This window comes from Chiloscyllium punctatum, chromosome 2 (assembly GCF_047496795.1).
Source record: "Chiloscyllium punctatum isolate Juve2018m chromosome 2, sChiPun1.3, whole genome shotgun sequence".
NCBI lineage: Eukaryota > Metazoa > Chordata > Chondrichthyes > Orectolobiformes > Hemiscylliidae > Chiloscyllium > Chiloscyllium punctatum.
In genome coordinates, this window is record NC_092740.1 from 155,571,281 (window position 1) to 155,589,320 (window position 18,040).

General features: G+C 41.1%; 1 protein-coding gene across 9 annotated transcripts in view; it reads right to left on the reverse strand.

Moving 5' to 3' along the window:
* Positions 1 to 18,040, reverse strand: part of kank1a (KN motif and ankyrin repeat domains 1a) — a 260,651-nt gene that overhangs the window by 40,546 nt on the left and 202,065 nt on the right. For 8 of the 9 annotated variants that reach the window (XM_072590828.1, XM_072590818.1, XM_072590809.1 and 5 more), the window contains one exon: positions 6,128 to 8,794. In XM_072590828.1, coding sequence (XP_072446929.1) covers positions 6,128 to 8,794 — 2,667 coding nt within the window. Of the gene's footprint in view, positions 1 to 6,127; positions 8,795 to 10,037; positions 10,057 to 18,040 lie in introns of those variants that run through there. The other variant, XM_072590835.1, reaches the window with a different exon arrangement.

Below are 18,040 nucleotides of genomic sequence, written 5' to 3' on the forward strand. Positions count from 1 at the left end.
GATTAGCAAGGTTAGATCGCATGGAATACAGGGAGAACTAGCCATTTGGATACAGAACTGGCTCAAAGGTAGAAGACAGAGGGTGGTGGTGGAGGGTTGCTTTCAAACTGGAGGCCTGTGACCAGTGGAGTGCCAAAAGGATCGGTGCTGGGTCCTCTACTTTTCATCCTTTATATAAATAATTTGGGTGTGAGCATAAGAGGTATATAGTTAGTAAGTTTGCAGATGACACCAAAATTGGAGGTGTAGTGGACAGCGAAGAAGGTTACCTCAAATTACAATGGGATCTTGATCAGATGGGCCAATGGGCTGAGAAGTGGCAAATGGAGTTTAATTTAGATAAATGCTAGGTGCTGCATTTTAGGAAAGCAAATCTTAGCAGGGCTTATACATGTGTTGCTGAACAAAGAGACCTTGGAGTGCAGGCTCATAGCTCCTTGAAAGTGAAGTTGCACTGGTAGCTAGGATAGTGAAGGAGGCATTTGGTATGCTTTCTTGTATTGGTCAGAGTATTGAGTACAAGAGTTGGGAGGTCATGTTGTGGCCGTACAGGACATTGGTTAGGCCACTGTTGGAATATTGCGTGCAATTTTGGTCTCCTTCCTATCGGAAAGATGTTGTTAAACTTGAAAGGATTCAGAAAAGATTTACAAGGATGTTGCCAGGGTTGGAGGATTTGAGCTATAGGGAGAGGTTGAATAGGCTGGAGCTGTTACCCCTGGAGCGTGGGAGGCTGAGGGGTGACCTTATAGAGGTTTATAAAATCATGAGGGGCATAGATAGGATAAATAGACAAAGTCTTTTCCCTGGGGTCAGGGAGTCCAGAACTAGAGGGCATAGGTTTAGGGTGAGAGGGGAAAGATATAAAAGAGACCTAAGGGGCAACTTTTTCTCGCAGAGGGTGGTACGTGTATGAAGGGAGCTGCCAGAGGAAATGGTGAAGGCTGGTACAATTGCAACATTTAAAAAGCATCGGAATTGATTTATGAATAGGAAGGGTTTGGAGAGATTGGGCCAGGTGCCGGCAGGTGGGACTAGATTGGGTTGGGATATCTGATGGGCGTGGACGGGTTGGACCGAAGGGTCTGGTTCCTTGCTGTACATCTCTACGACTATGGCTCTAAATCTTTCTCCTCTCACCTGGGAGAACTCCCACATCCCTGGGGTAAAGACTTTGCTCTTCACCTTATCTATGATCCTCATGATTTTACAAACCACTGTGGTCACCCCTCAACTTCCTACACCTCAGTGAAAAAAAAAGGTCCCTGCCTATCTAGCGTATTTGTATAACTCAAACTCTCCATTCCCAGCAACATTCTAATAAATCTTTTCTGAACCCTCTCCAATTTAATAATATCTTTTCCACAGCAGATTGACCAGAACTGCAAACAGTACTCCTGAAGGGGCCTCACCAATATCCTGTACAACCTCAACATGATGTCTCAACTACTATACTCAAAGGTCCGAGCAACAAATGCAAGTGTGCTAACCACCTTGTCTACCTGTGATGCAAATTTCAAAGAATAATATACCTGAACCTCTATATCTTTCTGTCCTACAACACTACGCATCTGTCTTGTTTAGAAGACAATAAAAGCTAAGTTACTAAATTACAAGCCACCAAATATAATCTATCCTTTTTGAAATCTTGTCCTTTGTTGCTGAGGAGATAGATAGGTAATAACTTTCAAATTTTAATCTAACTATACTGACGGCAAACATCAAAAAGCATACCCACTATCATGTCCCAACTTCCACATTCACAAGTTGACCTTGCAGTAAATCAATAAATTTAAACTATCCAATGACATGAAGAAATCAGTCACACAAGTAGATTATTTGCAATCACGTTGTGAAATAACCAACCTGTTTTGACTGCATAAACGTATTCATATTGCATGACTAATCCCCAAAACTTGAAGTGTTTCCACAAACACACACCTATAATTATTGAACTGAACAGATTGGCTCAACGTGGTTAGTAGTGGAGACTGAAGGGGAAGTAGCAATCTTCTCAGATTTCACTTGCAATTTCCAACCCCAGACATTTCTGTAGCAATCACTAATGGCTTTGTCTGCACCATTCAGCAGTTATTGAACACTTGATCAAAATAGCAGGAGCTAAAACATCTTCATGCACAGCTAAATATTTTCTAACAATTGTGGTGGAGAGTGATGCAATTACAACACTTCAAAGGCATCTGGATGGGTATATGAAAAGGAAGGGTTTAACGCTGGACCAAATGCTAGCAAATGGGACTAGATTAATTTAGGATATGTGGTCGGCATGGGCAAGCTGGACCGAAGGGTCTGTTTCCGTGCTGTACAGTTCTCGGACTTTACCAATTTACTACACAAGTTCCATCTCTTGTGTAAAATTGTATACAGAGATCTTAAGATTTGACTTATAAGATTTATTTGAATTCTGCTTTATGCAGAGCTATCTTGCTAAAATTTCAATTTCTCTCTTTCAGAAGCAAGTTGCAATTGCTGTCTCTTCCCTGTTAACAGCACTGGTGGCAGAGGGGCAGATATGCATTACACATCCATTTAGAGCAGGAAGTTAAATTTATTACTTTGAGGAAAGGTCACTGCACTCGAAATGTTAACTCTGATTTCTCTCTCTCTACAGATGCTGCCAGACTTGCTGAGCTTTTCCAGCAATTTTTGATTTTGTTTCTAATTTCCAGCATCCGCAGTTCTTTCGGTTTTTAAAACAACTTATTCCTTTGTTTCGATGAATAAAGGAAATTAAGAAATGGAATATTCGTAAAGATGGCAAACTTCAGAAAGAGATGTAACTGCTTTATACACCTCTCGGGGGGCTAGAGAATAAGAAAAAAAACATCCTAAAGGTCGACAACCAGCCAGATGAAAAGCTTTGTCCTTAACTCAGTCTTAAAGAGTTGGCTTTCTATTCTGAGGCTGTGACCTAAGATTTGTAACAGCGGATTTTTAACAGCCTCCAATTACTGTAACTACCAAAATCCTGAAAAGATTTATAAAGTTCAAAGGATCAATTTAGCCAACACACTTTAGCTGTACTTCCTTTACAGCTAGTATATGCTTCCTTAGGCAGGGAGACCAAAAGTGTACACAGCATTGAAGCGTGGTCTCACCAAGGTATTGTCCAATTGCACTAAGACTGATTCACAGTCACACTTCCAATCCTTTTGGTCATAAAAGGCCAACAAGCCATTTGCTTTCTGATTATTTACCATTTCTGAGAGAGTTAATTTTCCATGATGAAGTACTCGATACCCCTCAGTGCCAATATGTCTGTCTCTGGCCATGTAAAAATGATTTGACTTTCTGATCATCCCTTTCAAAGTGTTCTTCGTTAGATGATGAGGTGAAAGCTTGATGGAGGTGTTCAAAGTTGTAAGGGGTTTGATCGAATAAATAAGTTGAAATTGTTTTAAATGGTAGAAGGCTCTGTAAACAAAGCTTACAGATTTATGGTGATAGGCAAAAGAATCAGAAAACCACAGTCTCAATGGTAATGGGTACAGATTCAATAGCAGCTTTCAAAGGGAAACAGGATACATAAATGAAAATTGTGCGCTTGGGAACTCTACAGCCTCTGGACTACATATCGAGTTCAACAATTCTAGGGTTTGAGGCACCTTCTCCTATGTCCTAACCCAAAGTCCCACAGATCAGGCCTTGTTATCACATGGTCTTCTATTACACAAAACCCACTGTTAGTTCCCCATTAGCTCTACTGTAGTCCCCCTTCATTCTCCTAGCCTGACTGTTATCCACCCTTTTGTCTGTCAAACTGTTCTCCTCTCTCTTTGGGCTCTATCTCCATCTATCATTTGCTCCCTACCCCCTCCACCAACCCATCTTCTGCATTAAAAAATCAATTGCCTAGCTACCATCAGTTCTGAACTGAAATGTTAACTCAGATTTCTCTCCACAGATGGTGGCAGTCCTGATGAGATTTTCCAGCAATTTCTGTTTTTGTTGAAAATTTGCTGGGATGTAGGGAGACAGATTTGGGATTAATTAACCAGCTCTCTCAAGGTCAGAGCAAAGCACAGCACAATGAGTGAATGCTGTATCGTTCTATAATGTTATACATTATCATAAAATGTATACCAATACTGCTCAAAGTTGTTAAGAAAACATTATATGCTCAAAAGCAGAGTTTAAAATCATGAACATAAAATTACACTAAAGATAAGTTTGATGGTAAAGCTAATAGGGTTCCACGTTCACCCCCTGTTGGAGATGACTGCTGGTCACTGAATCAGGTCAATAACGCTATTCATCTTTCTCCAAATTGCATTGTGAAAACTCAATTCTTGTGAATATCAGAAAAATATTGAGCAAGATCAAAAGCTATGACAACTTTGATGAAGAACAACCCAGTAAATATTAAACGTTTCCAACTACAGTGGTTATATTCTTGAAATTCTGATGCTGTTTTGTTAATGACTAATCATCAGCCAGCCAATGTGAAACTAACAAAGAATATTCCAAACACTGGTGCATTTTGTCATATCACAGAATATACTTAGTTGTCAAATCCAATCAAGCATCTTGCTGCACTTGGTTTTTAAAAAGATTCACCCATGTGATGAGGGAGGGGTCACTGGCTAGGCAGCATTTATTGCCCAGAGGTCAGTTAGGGGTCAACCACATTGCTGTGGGTCTGGAGTCACATGTAGGCCAGACCAAGTAAGGATGGCAGTTTCCTTCCCTAAAGGACATTAGTGGACCAGATGGGGTTTTCTGACAATCGACAATGGATTCATGGTCATCAGTAGACTCTTAATTCCAGATTTATTTTTACTGAATCGCAATCCCACCATCTGCCACAGTGGAATTCGAACCCAGGTCCCCAGAACATTACCTGGGTCTCTGGATTGGACCACTAGGCCATCACCTCCCTGTTATGGTGTAAAGTGAGCATAAACTGATCATTTAATTTCAAATTAACGTGACCAATGTAGGGGGATAACTGAAATAATTGATAAGTTGCATCAACTGGACACTAGGCTTCATATGAAATAGCACATAGTCACAGAATCTTCTCCTTCCTTCCCAGACTGCTCTGTGCTATGAAGGACCTACCAGAATAGAATCGCAATTCCAGATTCCTGAAGGAGTTCTGATCAGAATCTGAAAAAACACGGTCTGTAGCACCTTGCATTTGGAAATGGTCTGGTGTGCTTCCGTACTTTTTACATTAGTCCATTGACTACATTAATCTGCAATCTCCCCAGGATGTAAATACTGAGCTATAGAAATCCAAGTCAACATTAATGTGTCACTCTGCTGAGCAATTCTACGCAATAAAGTTGATGACATCCTGCCTTATTGCTAGGAGCAAAACAGTTAATACTTAATATTGGTGCAAGTCCATGTAGCAGACCAGCTCATTATTTGTTTACCTTGAGTTCACTAAAATGAGTGGCAATTGTATGGTGCTTAAATTAGCTTATTTAATCAAAACCAAACATTTCACAGTTCACATTTCAATGAGGAAACTTGTTATATAGCCTTTGAGACTTTCATTAATGTTGATAAACACAGCACAACAGTTCTCTTAAATAACACACTCCTCACTTTCTCCTCTTCAATAACACAGTAAAGTTGCAATCAGAAGCAGGTAGTCCACAAAAAATAACATTGAGCTCCTATGTCTCCAAATAACTGGCTTAAATGTTCTATTGTCTGTACTTCAAAACGTTCAGTGGTCAAACCAAATTCACTCCCTTACTTTGGTTCAGATATCTTTCAATGTTAAATGAAGTTTATACAGAATTGCAACTCATTTCAGGATAAAGAATATTACTAGTTTTGGCAAAAGAATTAAGGCCTTTTGAATCTCACAGTTTAAATAAAATACATGATCCAAAACATGCGTTGGATAGATTCACAGGGCAAGTTTTGTCATCACTGATCAAAAGGGAAGCTGGCTCGGTGATGAAATTTCAATCGGGTAAGAACATACACAAACTGATTTAATTGTACTCAAAGTTAGTTTCCAAATATGATGGAAAAAGGTTTAAGCTAAAGACAGTCCAAGTTTGAAAACCTTTACAATTAGTCAGAATGAGGAAACACATTAAAATACTGCTCTCAATTACAAAGCTCTACCTCTATTGTGACTAACCTGTCATCACAGTGTCCGCACAAGGATTGACGACGTCACTGTTCTTTATTTCCTCAGCGTTCCCATGTTTCATGACAGAATTTATTGAGGTCAACGTGTTGATAAGCTGGGAGTTGAGAGATCCAATCTGTGAGTGGGGCTGCCCAAATGCATCAGCTAGCTCGGTGTAATTTTCAGCCAGTAACATCTGCTGCTCCTGTAACAACCTTTGCACACGCTCAACATAGTGGTTTAATGTGGAATCGGTCTCTGGATCAGCCTCTTGGTTTTTTGTCGCAAACATGGCCTCATTTCCAACACCGATACTTTTTGTGTTTGGTGTCACAAGTTGATGATTAATTGTACCACAACCAATATTTCTGGTCTTCAAACCAACAAGATAGTTCTCATTTATGTTTAATTGGCCAACTCCAAAATCTTTTGTCTTAACAGATGACTTCTCCAAATCAATGTCATAAGTGGCTGTTGTACCTACACCAATGGAGCGTGTCTTAAGAGTTCCATTAACATCTTTCACCCTACCATCTCCCACAGCTACAGTTCTCGTTTCAATGGCTGTAGTGTTGGTTTCTTTATTATAATTGCTCACAAGTGTATTAGTCATAGAGTCTGTAAATGTTACTGGCTCAGTATTTGTGAACTGATTCAATCTATATATGTCTGTGTGTGTGTGTTGGGTTGCAGTTTCAGGTCTTGCAAATACAGCTTTATCAGTTGCATTAATGTGGACAGTGTTAGTACTGGAGGAGATTAATTCTTTTGGTTGACAAACAATAACATCCACTGAACAATCACCACAGCCAACTGATTTAAATTCCTTGGTTTGAAGAACTTTCTCCCTCATCTCAATAAGATCTTGATCCTGAATGCACCCTTCTGTGTTTGTAGCTACATCTGAGAAATTTTTCTCCATCCCACAATCCACAGCTTTATCACACATTACAATGTGATGACCAACACACATATCCTGCAATTCCACCTTCTCATGTACAACCCAGCAGTTCAATGGTACATCTGGCCCCACAGCAACATCTTGGAGATCAGGTTTACAAGTGACCCCGATGCTGTGGGTTTGATGTTGAGTGCCTACACAAGCATCACAATTGCTGACATGGTCACCAACCATTTGGTTTCTTGTTTGTACTACTGCTTGTACTGATGCAGTGGAGACCAGTGGTTGTACCATGACATATTTATCTGTCTTTTTCCTTGATCCAGCCACCTGCAGCTCTAATTTCAGTTTACTCATCTCCACTTCATGTGTAGCTTCTTTTAATTGCACCTCCAGCCTATAAATCTTCTCTTTTAGCGCATCGATGGTCTGCTGTTGTAGTTCAATTTCCATCTCTGCCTCTGTAGTGACACCTAGCAGAATCTCAGTGACCCCAACACAGGCATCTGTATGTTTGACAGTTGGCCCCACTGCTACATCTTTGAAAAGTTTTGCAGATCGATTGTAAACCACTATTTCATTCATATTCACATCTGCTCCAGAAGCTATGGACCTATATTCTTTCATTTTTACCAACGGTTCTGCGCACATTTTATTGCTGCTTAATTTCTCATCACTACTGTCCTGAATCTTCTTTTCAAGAGCTTGCATTTCTGCAGTCAGTTGCCTGAACTCTTCCATTCTCAGGGAACTCTGCTCTAAACTTTCCATTTCATCCTCTGAGTCAATGTGGAGCTCTCCCCCCTGCTTAGTCTGGAGTAATTGTTCAAAATGATCTGCATTTCCTGCACTGTAGGATCGCTTTCGGAACCCACATGCAGCATTCTGATTTGAAGTCTTTTGGTTTTTCAGCTGCGCAGTCAATTGCCTGCGTTCTTCTTGTAATACTGAAATTTTTACCTGTAAAATTGGAATTGTTTTCACCTGCTCCTCAAGCTCTTTCAGTCGTCGCAATGCAACCACCATTTGTTCCCTGATGTGCTGAAGATGCATTGGGGTGATGTTAGTGACAGGTGTTGTGAGACCTGAACTTAAAGGACTGTGACGGATGGAACTGCCCATCGATGAAACAAAATAAGGATTGTAATCCCCATTTGCTTGGAAACCGTTCTGAACTTGCTGAGAATTTGGAGATACTTGATTGGGTCCACTGGATCCTGTAAATGAAGCTAAAGAGCTGGTGGAGCCCATTCCTCCAAAACTTGCAAATCTAGGTCGGCGGGCATCTCCGATGGATGACTGCATGATCAATCGCTCTTGTTCCAACCTTCGACGGGTCTCCATCAGAGTTTTCTCAACATGGAAGTTGTGTGCAGTTGGTTTTGGTGAGGGTGGCGGTAACAGCTTATTTTCCTGAACAGTTAAAAATGCCGGTGTTGCCTCAATACCACCAGCTCTTGTTTGAGGAGTGTGTTGGCTTCTTGCTCCAATAAATAAAGATGGTGACAATTTGCTGTCTTCACTGTTGGAGGAGGACAGGGACTCTGTTGAGGTCCATCCACTGACCTGATCTCCAATGTTTCTAAGGTTTGCAGGTGTTTTAGCCACTTTGGGCTTTCTTTGGATATTCAGTTTCTTTATGGTGTTTCCTCTTTGTATATCATCAACATATTTTAAAAAATCCAGGTCAATTTGAAAACCATAAGGTGTCTCCACAGAATATGGAGATTGTGGATCCTTTCCATCTTCTCCATTTAAAGATTCTTCTCCTTTCTCTGTCGGAAAAAAGAAATAAAACTTTAATTACAAGTTTGCCAACATGAAGCTACATTTTAGAAAGTCATTGCACTTTGCTTTAAGTTTCCTTTAAATTATCACTCAGAACAATCCTAATCAAGGAAGGTGAACACAAAGTACAGATCTGATAGCCAGCCACATGCAGCCTTGCTTTTAAGGTTCTGTGCGAAGTTTGCAAGGATAGCACAAGTTGAGCTTTAATAATTAGTTTACTATGAAATATCAGATGTCGTGGATTTAAAAAAGCACTTCTACAGATACCTTTATTAGCAGCAAGTTATGGCACACAGAACTGAACATGATGCAAACTTCAGAAGCACAAATCTTTTGGAGACTAACTTGTGCATTAATCAGGTGACCACATGCACTGAATGCAAAATTCCTCTGGGGGGACAGAAAGGGTAAATACACAAGTTGCTCATCATAAAAAAAAACAGAACACTACTGCCTTCAGTTTTTCCTTTCCCTCTAAAAGAGGACGGAGGCGGCTTCACATTTTACTAACGTAAAGACGTTTTAAAGAAATCATCTGCCCTCCTGTGTTTTTAACAACTGTTTTTCTGGCTGCAGTACAATCTCAATCAGATTTCACTCCAGAGCAAACTCACTAAAAATATGCAGTCCAACCAGTTTCCGATACAGTCTGAAATTCCACAGCCAGGAGAGGAACTGCCTAATCAAGTATCAGGGTAAAAACATCACAATAAACTCTGGTATAAAGTTATCCACCCAAACTAATTATTGCACATTATTGAATACTCTTATACGGCATAAAAAGCAGCTGCTGTTTCAGACTCAATAACTGTTCAAGGTTGGCCTATACTGCTAAACAGGAAAGGGAGAATTCCATTACTTACAACTGCAAACAAGCAACTGTGAAGAAACACGATCCAGCATCTGAAATGGTAGCCAAGTTTATAGCAGACAGATCTAAGTTCTCCCGTCTTCTCCTTCCACCCCCCACCCCCCCAACATCCCTGCAGCCAACTTGCAAGAAATAAAGTTGTCTTGCTTAGATAGAGGGCTTCGTACACTTTCGGAAAATTTCACTTCAGCCGAGTGAGCTGTCAGCTCAAGTCCTGCCTGTTCAAACTCATGCTGTGCCCTATAAGGGAAAATTTCAGTATTACTGTAAACTTAGCCAAGTACAGCACACCGTAGCATAGGCTGAACTAACACCAATCAAATCTCTGTTTTTCAGAATATCCCCAATTCTCCCACCTGCTGGTGAATACTGTCTTTTTGAATCGAAACAGAGCTTCTTCTGTTCATTCAAACTGAAACCGAAAAATAGCAGAACGGATTCTACAATATAAAATTGCCAGACTGGAAATAAAAATCATTAAAAACTTACATTGGAAAAAAAATGTTTTTACATTATATTTATATTAAACTACAAACTTCAGTCGAATCTAAAAACTAACCATTACCATTCAAAATACTACATTGAAAAAAATTCATGCAAAGTCTGAAATGCTTTAAATATTTGTCGAGGCTGCTTTGGAAACGAAAGCCATAATTTTAATTTCAAGGCAAGAATCACAACATGGGAGCTAAAGCAAGTGATGATTTCACTTCCCAGACCTCAGCCGAGATGACCTTTCAGGTGAGGACATGACCACCAGAGTCAGGTGAGGTTTCAAATCCAGGAATAGGGAAAATTCCAGAGTTGGGGGGCGTGGCCAAGAAATCCATTGATTAAAAGACCTCACCCACCACCCAGGGACTCCGGTAGTAAGGACGCTTTGTGCTGACAGTTTTCACTGACAATTCAAATGAGGTGTATACTCTCAATTCCTCATCAGTCATGACTTGTCCATTTAAATTGAAGTCCTGATTCACTACAGTAAGTGGGCGGGGGAGGGGAGGGGGGGAATGAACTATGAACTAATAGACCAAACCATTCTAAGACACATGGGTACATTAAGGTGAAGGGCTGTGTGATATGTCTGAACACAGTCAGAAACCTCTCTGTGTAGTGTTAAACCCGCCACCCACACCATTTCTGATGAGAAGGGAAGGTCACATTGACCAAATAGTTAAAAAAAGTTCCAAGAAATCAGCTTTTATAAATAGATTCAGAAAAGCAACAACCATATCACATCTTATTCACAAAATGCCTTTAAATGTAACAACAGGTCATGGACAGTAACTGTCAATCAGTATTGTTGCTGTGTTTAAAGGCTTTCTTTGCACATTGATTGTTGCACTGTACACCATCAGGGCCCTGAAAATGGGATTTGTTTTTCTATTCTTTGGGATGCATCCCTGCAATTAGAAAATAGTTGGGAAATCTGGGACAAAACCTTTAAATCAACTTCTTAAAAAGAAAAATAACAAAACTTAAACACGGATTTATATATCTCCTCTCAAGAGATGTCACCATTTTGTAACTAACATTTAAAATGTAATTGCCATGATGATATACACCACAGCAATCAATCCGTAAATAAGATCCTAAGACACAATGAGATGGTTGACAGATCTTGTGGTGGGAGAGCATTTTGGTGATAGTGACCACAACTGCCTCACATTCTACATAGCTATGGAGAAGGAGAGAAGCAGGCACAATGGGAGGATATTTAATTGGGGAAAAGGAAACTATGATACTATCAGACGTGAGTTGGGAAGCATGGACTGGGAGCAATTGTTCCATGAAAAGGGCACTACATACATGTGGAGACTGTTTAAGGAACAGTTGTTGAGAGTGATGCATAAAATGTGTTCCTCTCAGTCAGGCAGAAAGGGGTAAGATAAAGGAACCTTGGATGACGAGAGTGGAGGAGCTTCTCGTCAAAAGAAAGAAGGCAGCTTACATAAGGTGGAGGAAGCAAGGGTCAAGCTCAGCTCTAGAGGATTGCAGGCAGATGAGGTAGGAGCTCAAAAATGGTCTGAGGAGAGCCGGGAGGGGGCACGAGAAAGGCAGGAAGAATTAGGGAGAATCCAAAGGTATTTTACACGTATAAGGTAAACGTATGAGGTGTACAAGGTAATGAGAGGCATAGATAGAGTTGATAACCAGAAACTTTTTCCCAGGGCAGAATTTGTTAACACGATGGGTCATAGTTTTAAGCTGTTTGGCGGAAAGTATAGAAGGAATGTCAGAGGCGGTTTCTTTATGCAGCGAGTTGAGAGAGCATGGAATGCATTGCCAGCAGTAGTTGTGGAAGCGAGGTCATTGGGGATATTTAAGAGACTACTGGACATGAAATTTGAGGGTTCGCACATTAGGTTTACCTTACATGAGGATCAATGGTCGGCACAACATTGTGGGCTGAAGGGCCTGTTCTGTGCTGTACTGTTCTATGTTCTACAACCACAGGCAGAATGGGTTCCATTCCGGAAACCATTTACAAGTCGTTTGTACAAGTGAGAACACAACGCAAGACAATATATAGCAGGCAATTGTAAGTACAGGAACAGTTCTTTAAAATTACATCTCAGTATGGGATCACATTTGCAAGTATAAGATTTTTAAAGTCAGATATTCATAGTTACAGGCCCCTTGTGGTTTCTTTTGGTGGGGTTGGGCGGGGGGGGTGGGGGGTTATGAATAATGGGGAAAGATTGGGGAATAGATGAGAGATAGAACATTGGCTCAGCTCAAAATAATGAGCAGCCTCAAGAATTGATGAACCTCAGATATCTAAATGATTAAAAACAAAAGCAAGCATGGAATCATTTACAGTCATGCTGCAACCTTGGTATAATATATAATGCGATACAAGGATTCTATGCTAAATGTAGAACAATGCTGTTCTAAAAATACACCATCATGCATGCTGCCTTGTACTGACCAGTACTGCTGAGTGGCCAACAGTTCCACTGGCACATTGTGCACACATCTGGATACAATAACTGGTTTTCATGCTAACATTTGCCTGAAATATAATCATACTCATGTGCTTACGTCCCAAAATACTGCTCAACTGGAAGCATTTGGCAGTAATTCTCTTATTTCTGGTCCATGGATCTAAACAATGTTCACTTGATATACTCAATGAAACACCACAATCTATGCAGGAAAAAGTAGACCCAACCCACAAACTTAGTACAGATGAGAAAATCACCGGTACAGTTCCAATATATTTTAGATAGATGTGATCAAATATTAGTATTTGAGCTTATTTTATAAACATTATCTATAAAACTTCAACTGCTACAAGAAATAATACATCAGCTGCAAAATAGAACCCATCCAAAGGGAACTGTCACAAAATATTTGCATTTGTACACAAAGCTCAGCTTAAACGGAACTGAAAGATGCTTGCTGTCACCTCTGTAAATAGGCTTGAGCAATGCAGTTAGAACATAGAACAATACAGCGCAGAACAGGCCATTCGGCCTTCGATGTTGTACCGACCTGTGAACTAACCTAAGCCCACCCCCCCCACACTATCCCATCATCATCCATGTGCTTATCCAAGGATTGTTTAAATGCCCCTAATGTGGCTGAGTTAAGCACATTGGCAGGTAGGGCATTCCACACCCTTACCACGGTGTGTAAAATACCTGCCTCTGACATCTGTCTTAAATCTATCACCCCTCAACTTGCAGCGGTGCCCCTCGTAGAAGGCAACGTCATCATCCTCGGAAAAAGGTTCTCACTGTCCACTCTATCGAATCCTCTGATCATCTTGCATGTCTCTATCAAATCGCCAGCCTTCTTCTTTCCAATGAGAACAGACCCAAGTCTCTCAGCCTTTCCTCATAAGACCTTCCCTCCAGACCAGGCAGCATCCTGATATATCTCCTCTGCACCTTTTCCAATGCTTCCACATCCTTCCTGTAATGGGGCGACCAGAACTGGAGACAATATTTCAAGCGAGTCCACACTATAAGTTTGTATAGTTGCAGCATGACATCACGGCTCCGGAACTCAATCCCTCTACCAATAAAACTTAACACACCGTGTGCCTTCTTAACCATCAACCAGGGTGGCAACTTTCAGGGATCTATGTACATGGATACCAAGATCCCTCTGCACATCCACACTACCAAAAATCTTTCCATTGACCCAGTACTCTGCCTTCCTGTTACTCTTCCCAAAGTGCATCACTTCACATTTATCTGCATTGAACTCCATTTGCCACCTCTCAGCCAAATTCTGCAATTTATCCAAGTCACCCTGCAAATGCAACATTCTTCCAAACAGTCCACCACTCCACCAACTTTACTATCATTTGCAAACTTACTAACCCATGCCCATGTCAAAGTCATTTATAAAAAATAACAACAGCAACGGTCCCAAAACAGATCCTTGTGACATACCATTAGTAACCGGACTCCAGACTGAATATTTTCCATCAACTGTACCAGTTTCTAATCCAAATTGCCAAATCATCCTCAATCCCATGCCTCTGCATTTTTTCCAATAGCCTACCTTATCAAAGGCTTTCCTGAAGTCCATGTATACCATGTCAACTGCCCAACCCTCATCTACATGCTTGGTCACCTTCTCAAAACACTCATGACCCGCCCTTGATGAAACCATGTTGACTATCTCCAGTCAAGTTGTTGCTTGCTAGATGATTATAAATCCTACCTCTTATAATCCTTTCCAAAACTTTTCCTACAACAGATGTAAGACTCACCTGGTCTATAATTACCTGGGTCATCTCTACTGCCCTTCTTGAACAAGGGCACAACATTTACAATCCTCCAATCCTCTGGTACTAAACCTGTAGACAATGACGACTCAAAGATCAAAGCCAAAGGCTCCACCATATCCTCCCTAGCTTCCCAGAAAATCCTCGGATAAATCCCACCTGGCCCAGGGGACTTGTCTACTTGCACACATTCTAGAATTGATAACACCTCCTCCTTACTAACCTCAATCCTTTCTAGTCTACTAGCCCGTATCTCAGTCGTCTTCTCTACAATACTCTCCTTTTCCTGAGTGAAAACAGATGACAAGTATTCAGTTATCACCTCTCAGATTTCCACAAGGTCCACATTCAACTTCTCATTTCTGTTTTTGACTGGCCCTATTCCTACCCTAGTCATCCTTTTATTCCTCACATACCTCTTGAAAGTTTTAGGATTCTCCTTTATCCTACCTACTAAAGTCTGCTCACGTCACCTCCTTGCTGTTCTTAACTCTCTTCAAATCCTTCCTAGGAAATCTGTAACTCTCCATCGCCTCATCTAAACCATCTCGTCTCAACGTCACATAAGCCTTCCTCTTCCGCTTTACAAGAGATACAATTTCTTTAGTAAACCATGGTTCCATTACCTTCTCATTTCCTCCCTACCTGACAGGGACATACCTATCATAGATATGCAATATCTGTTCCTTAAACCAGCTCCACATTGATTGTCCCATCCCCTGCATTTTACTACCCCATTCTATACCTCTTAAATCTTGCCTACTCGCATTATAATTGCCCTTTCCCCATCTATAGCTCTTGCCCTGTGGCACATACCTATCCCTCTCCATCGCTAAACTAAACGTAAATGAATTATGGTCACTCTCTCCAAAGTGCTCACCTAACACTAAATCAAACACCTGGCCTGGTTCATTACCCAGCACCAGGTCCAGTGTTGGGCTCCCCTCTTGTCGGCCCTTCGACATACTGTGTCAGGAAACCCTCCTGTACACATTGGACAAAAACTGATCCATCTGACATACTAGAGTTATAGGATTTCTAATCAACATTGGGGAAGTTAAAGTCCCCTATAATGACCACCCTGTTACTTTCACTCCTGCCCAGAATTGTTTGGCCAATCCTCTCATCCACATCCCTGGAACTTTGTGGAGACCTATAAAAAACTCCCAGGTGTGACCTCTCCTCTCTTGTTTCTAACCTCAGTCCATACCACCTCAGTAGATGAGTCCTTTTCAAAAGTTCTTTCAGTCACCGTTATATTGTCCTTGACTAACAAAGCCACACCTCGCCTTCTTTTCCGCCTTCCCCAATTTTAATGAAAGATCTAAACCCTAGAACCTGCAACATCCATTCCTGACCCTGCTTTATCCAAGTCTCCAAAATAGCCACAATATCGAAGACCCAGGTACCTATCCATGCTGCAAGCTCACCCACCTTATTTTGGTTACTTCTGGCGTTGAAGTAGACACACTTCAAACCAGCTTGCTGTCTGCCAGCACACTCCTGTGACTGTGAACTCCTGTCCATGTCCTCCCTACTCTCATCCTCCTGTGTACCCCAACTGCGCCACAGGTTCACAGTTCATGTGAAGTCCCATAATTCTTAGCTATGATATTTTTATGGGTTAGTTTGGTTGTAAGGAAATAAAACACTTCTTCCCCATCCTGACAACCTGCTTCCTCTGTGAAGCTTCAACATTGTCTGCTTTCATGATATCTGTAGGTTTTAGCAAACTTAAATGTCAAGAATCACCTGTGCAAAGTAGGAATCTAATTCCAACATACCATGCTAAAGAAAGTCACCCAGGTATGTCCTGTACACAAAAATCAGGACAACTACTCCTCTGTCAGTATATTCTTGATCACAGCCTCCTCACTGATACTCAGTTTGGGTCACTCAGCTCATTACACGCTTAATTCAAACATGGATAAAAGAAAGAGCTGAATTTTAGAGATTAGGTGGCAGTGATAATAGAACATAGAACATTACAGCGCAGTACAGGCCCTTCGGCCCTCGATGTTGCGCCACCCCGTCTTTCTAATCTGAAACCCATCCCACCTACACTATTCCATGTACATCCATATGCCTGTCCAATGACGACTTAAATTCACTTAAACTTGACGAATCTACTACCGTTGCAGGAAAAGCATTCCATACCCTTGCTACTCTCTGACCAAAGGCCGGCAAAACTGGAGTCAACAGGAATCAGAGGGAAAACTCTTCCTTGGCTAGAGTCACGTTTAGTATTATAAAAAAAGGTTGTATTGTTGGAGGTCAGTCATCTCAGCTTTTAATGATATCACTTCACTTGTTCCTCAGGGTAGTGTCCTAGGTACAACCATCTTCAGGTGCTGCATCAATGATTCATTCATAAGATCAAATGATTACATAATGCTCAACACCATTTCCAAACCCACAACAGTGAAACAGTCAGTCAATGTCCAAATGCAAGAATTCCTGGACAAGACTCAGGTTTGAGCTGACAAGTGGCAGTAACATTCATACCACATGACGAGCATCCACGAGAGAATCTAAATGCTGACCACTGACATTCAATGGTATTTTCCATCACTGAATCCCCAGCAACCTAGAGGTTAGCATTGACCATATACTCAGCTGAACTCATGACGCTAATACTGTGGTTATAGAAGCCTAACAGAGGCTAAAAAATCCCACTCCAAGTAATTCATCTCCCAACTCCCAAAGGCAGGCCACCAGCCTGGATGAGTGCAGTTTCAATACTCAAGAAGCTTGACACCATCCAGGACAAAACAGTCCACTTGATTGGCATCACATTCTCAAACAGCTTCTGTCTCCATCCAACACGACATTCAAATCTCCTTGGACTGTATCTTTAACTTACGGCCATGATCATACCAAAGGATATAGGAACATCATCATCAAGCCACTCCCAATCCTAATTTAGAAACATATCTCCATTCCTCTGTCAAAATCCTGGAATTCCCTCCCTAAAGGCATTGTGGATCAACCTGTAGCATTGAATCAAGGAGGCACTTCACTACCCCCTTTGAAGGGTAATTAGATCTGGGAGATCAATGGTAGCCCAGCCAGCAACACTAACATCCCACAAATTAAGTAAACAAAAGGTCAGAAACCAGCTTCCCTTAACTTGACAATTCATGCCTCACATTTTCAGATTTACAAAGATCCAAATTAAGCCACCTGTACCATTGCGATTGAACTAACAATATCTGATATAACAGCTGTACACATGTAATGTGAAAAATCACCTTGAATACTGTAACTTGCACAAAACATAAATGCAAAAGCTTTCAATCCAATTAGGTTTTCAAATGCTTTGAATTTCAATTTCTCATTTTGGAACATGCGATGTCAGAATCAGGTTACAATCTAGCCATACAGACCTAGGATGAGTGCTGGGTTCGTGTTGAACTCATTCATCTTCATCCCCTCCTCCCTGACCTATCACCTTCATCCCCTCCCCCACTCACCCATTGTACTCTATGCTACTTTCTCCCCACCCCCACCCTCCCCTCACTTATCTCTCCACACTTCAGGCTCTCTGCCTTTATTCCTGATGAAAGGCTTTTGCCTGAAACATCAATTTTGCTGCTTCTCGGATGCTGCCTGAGC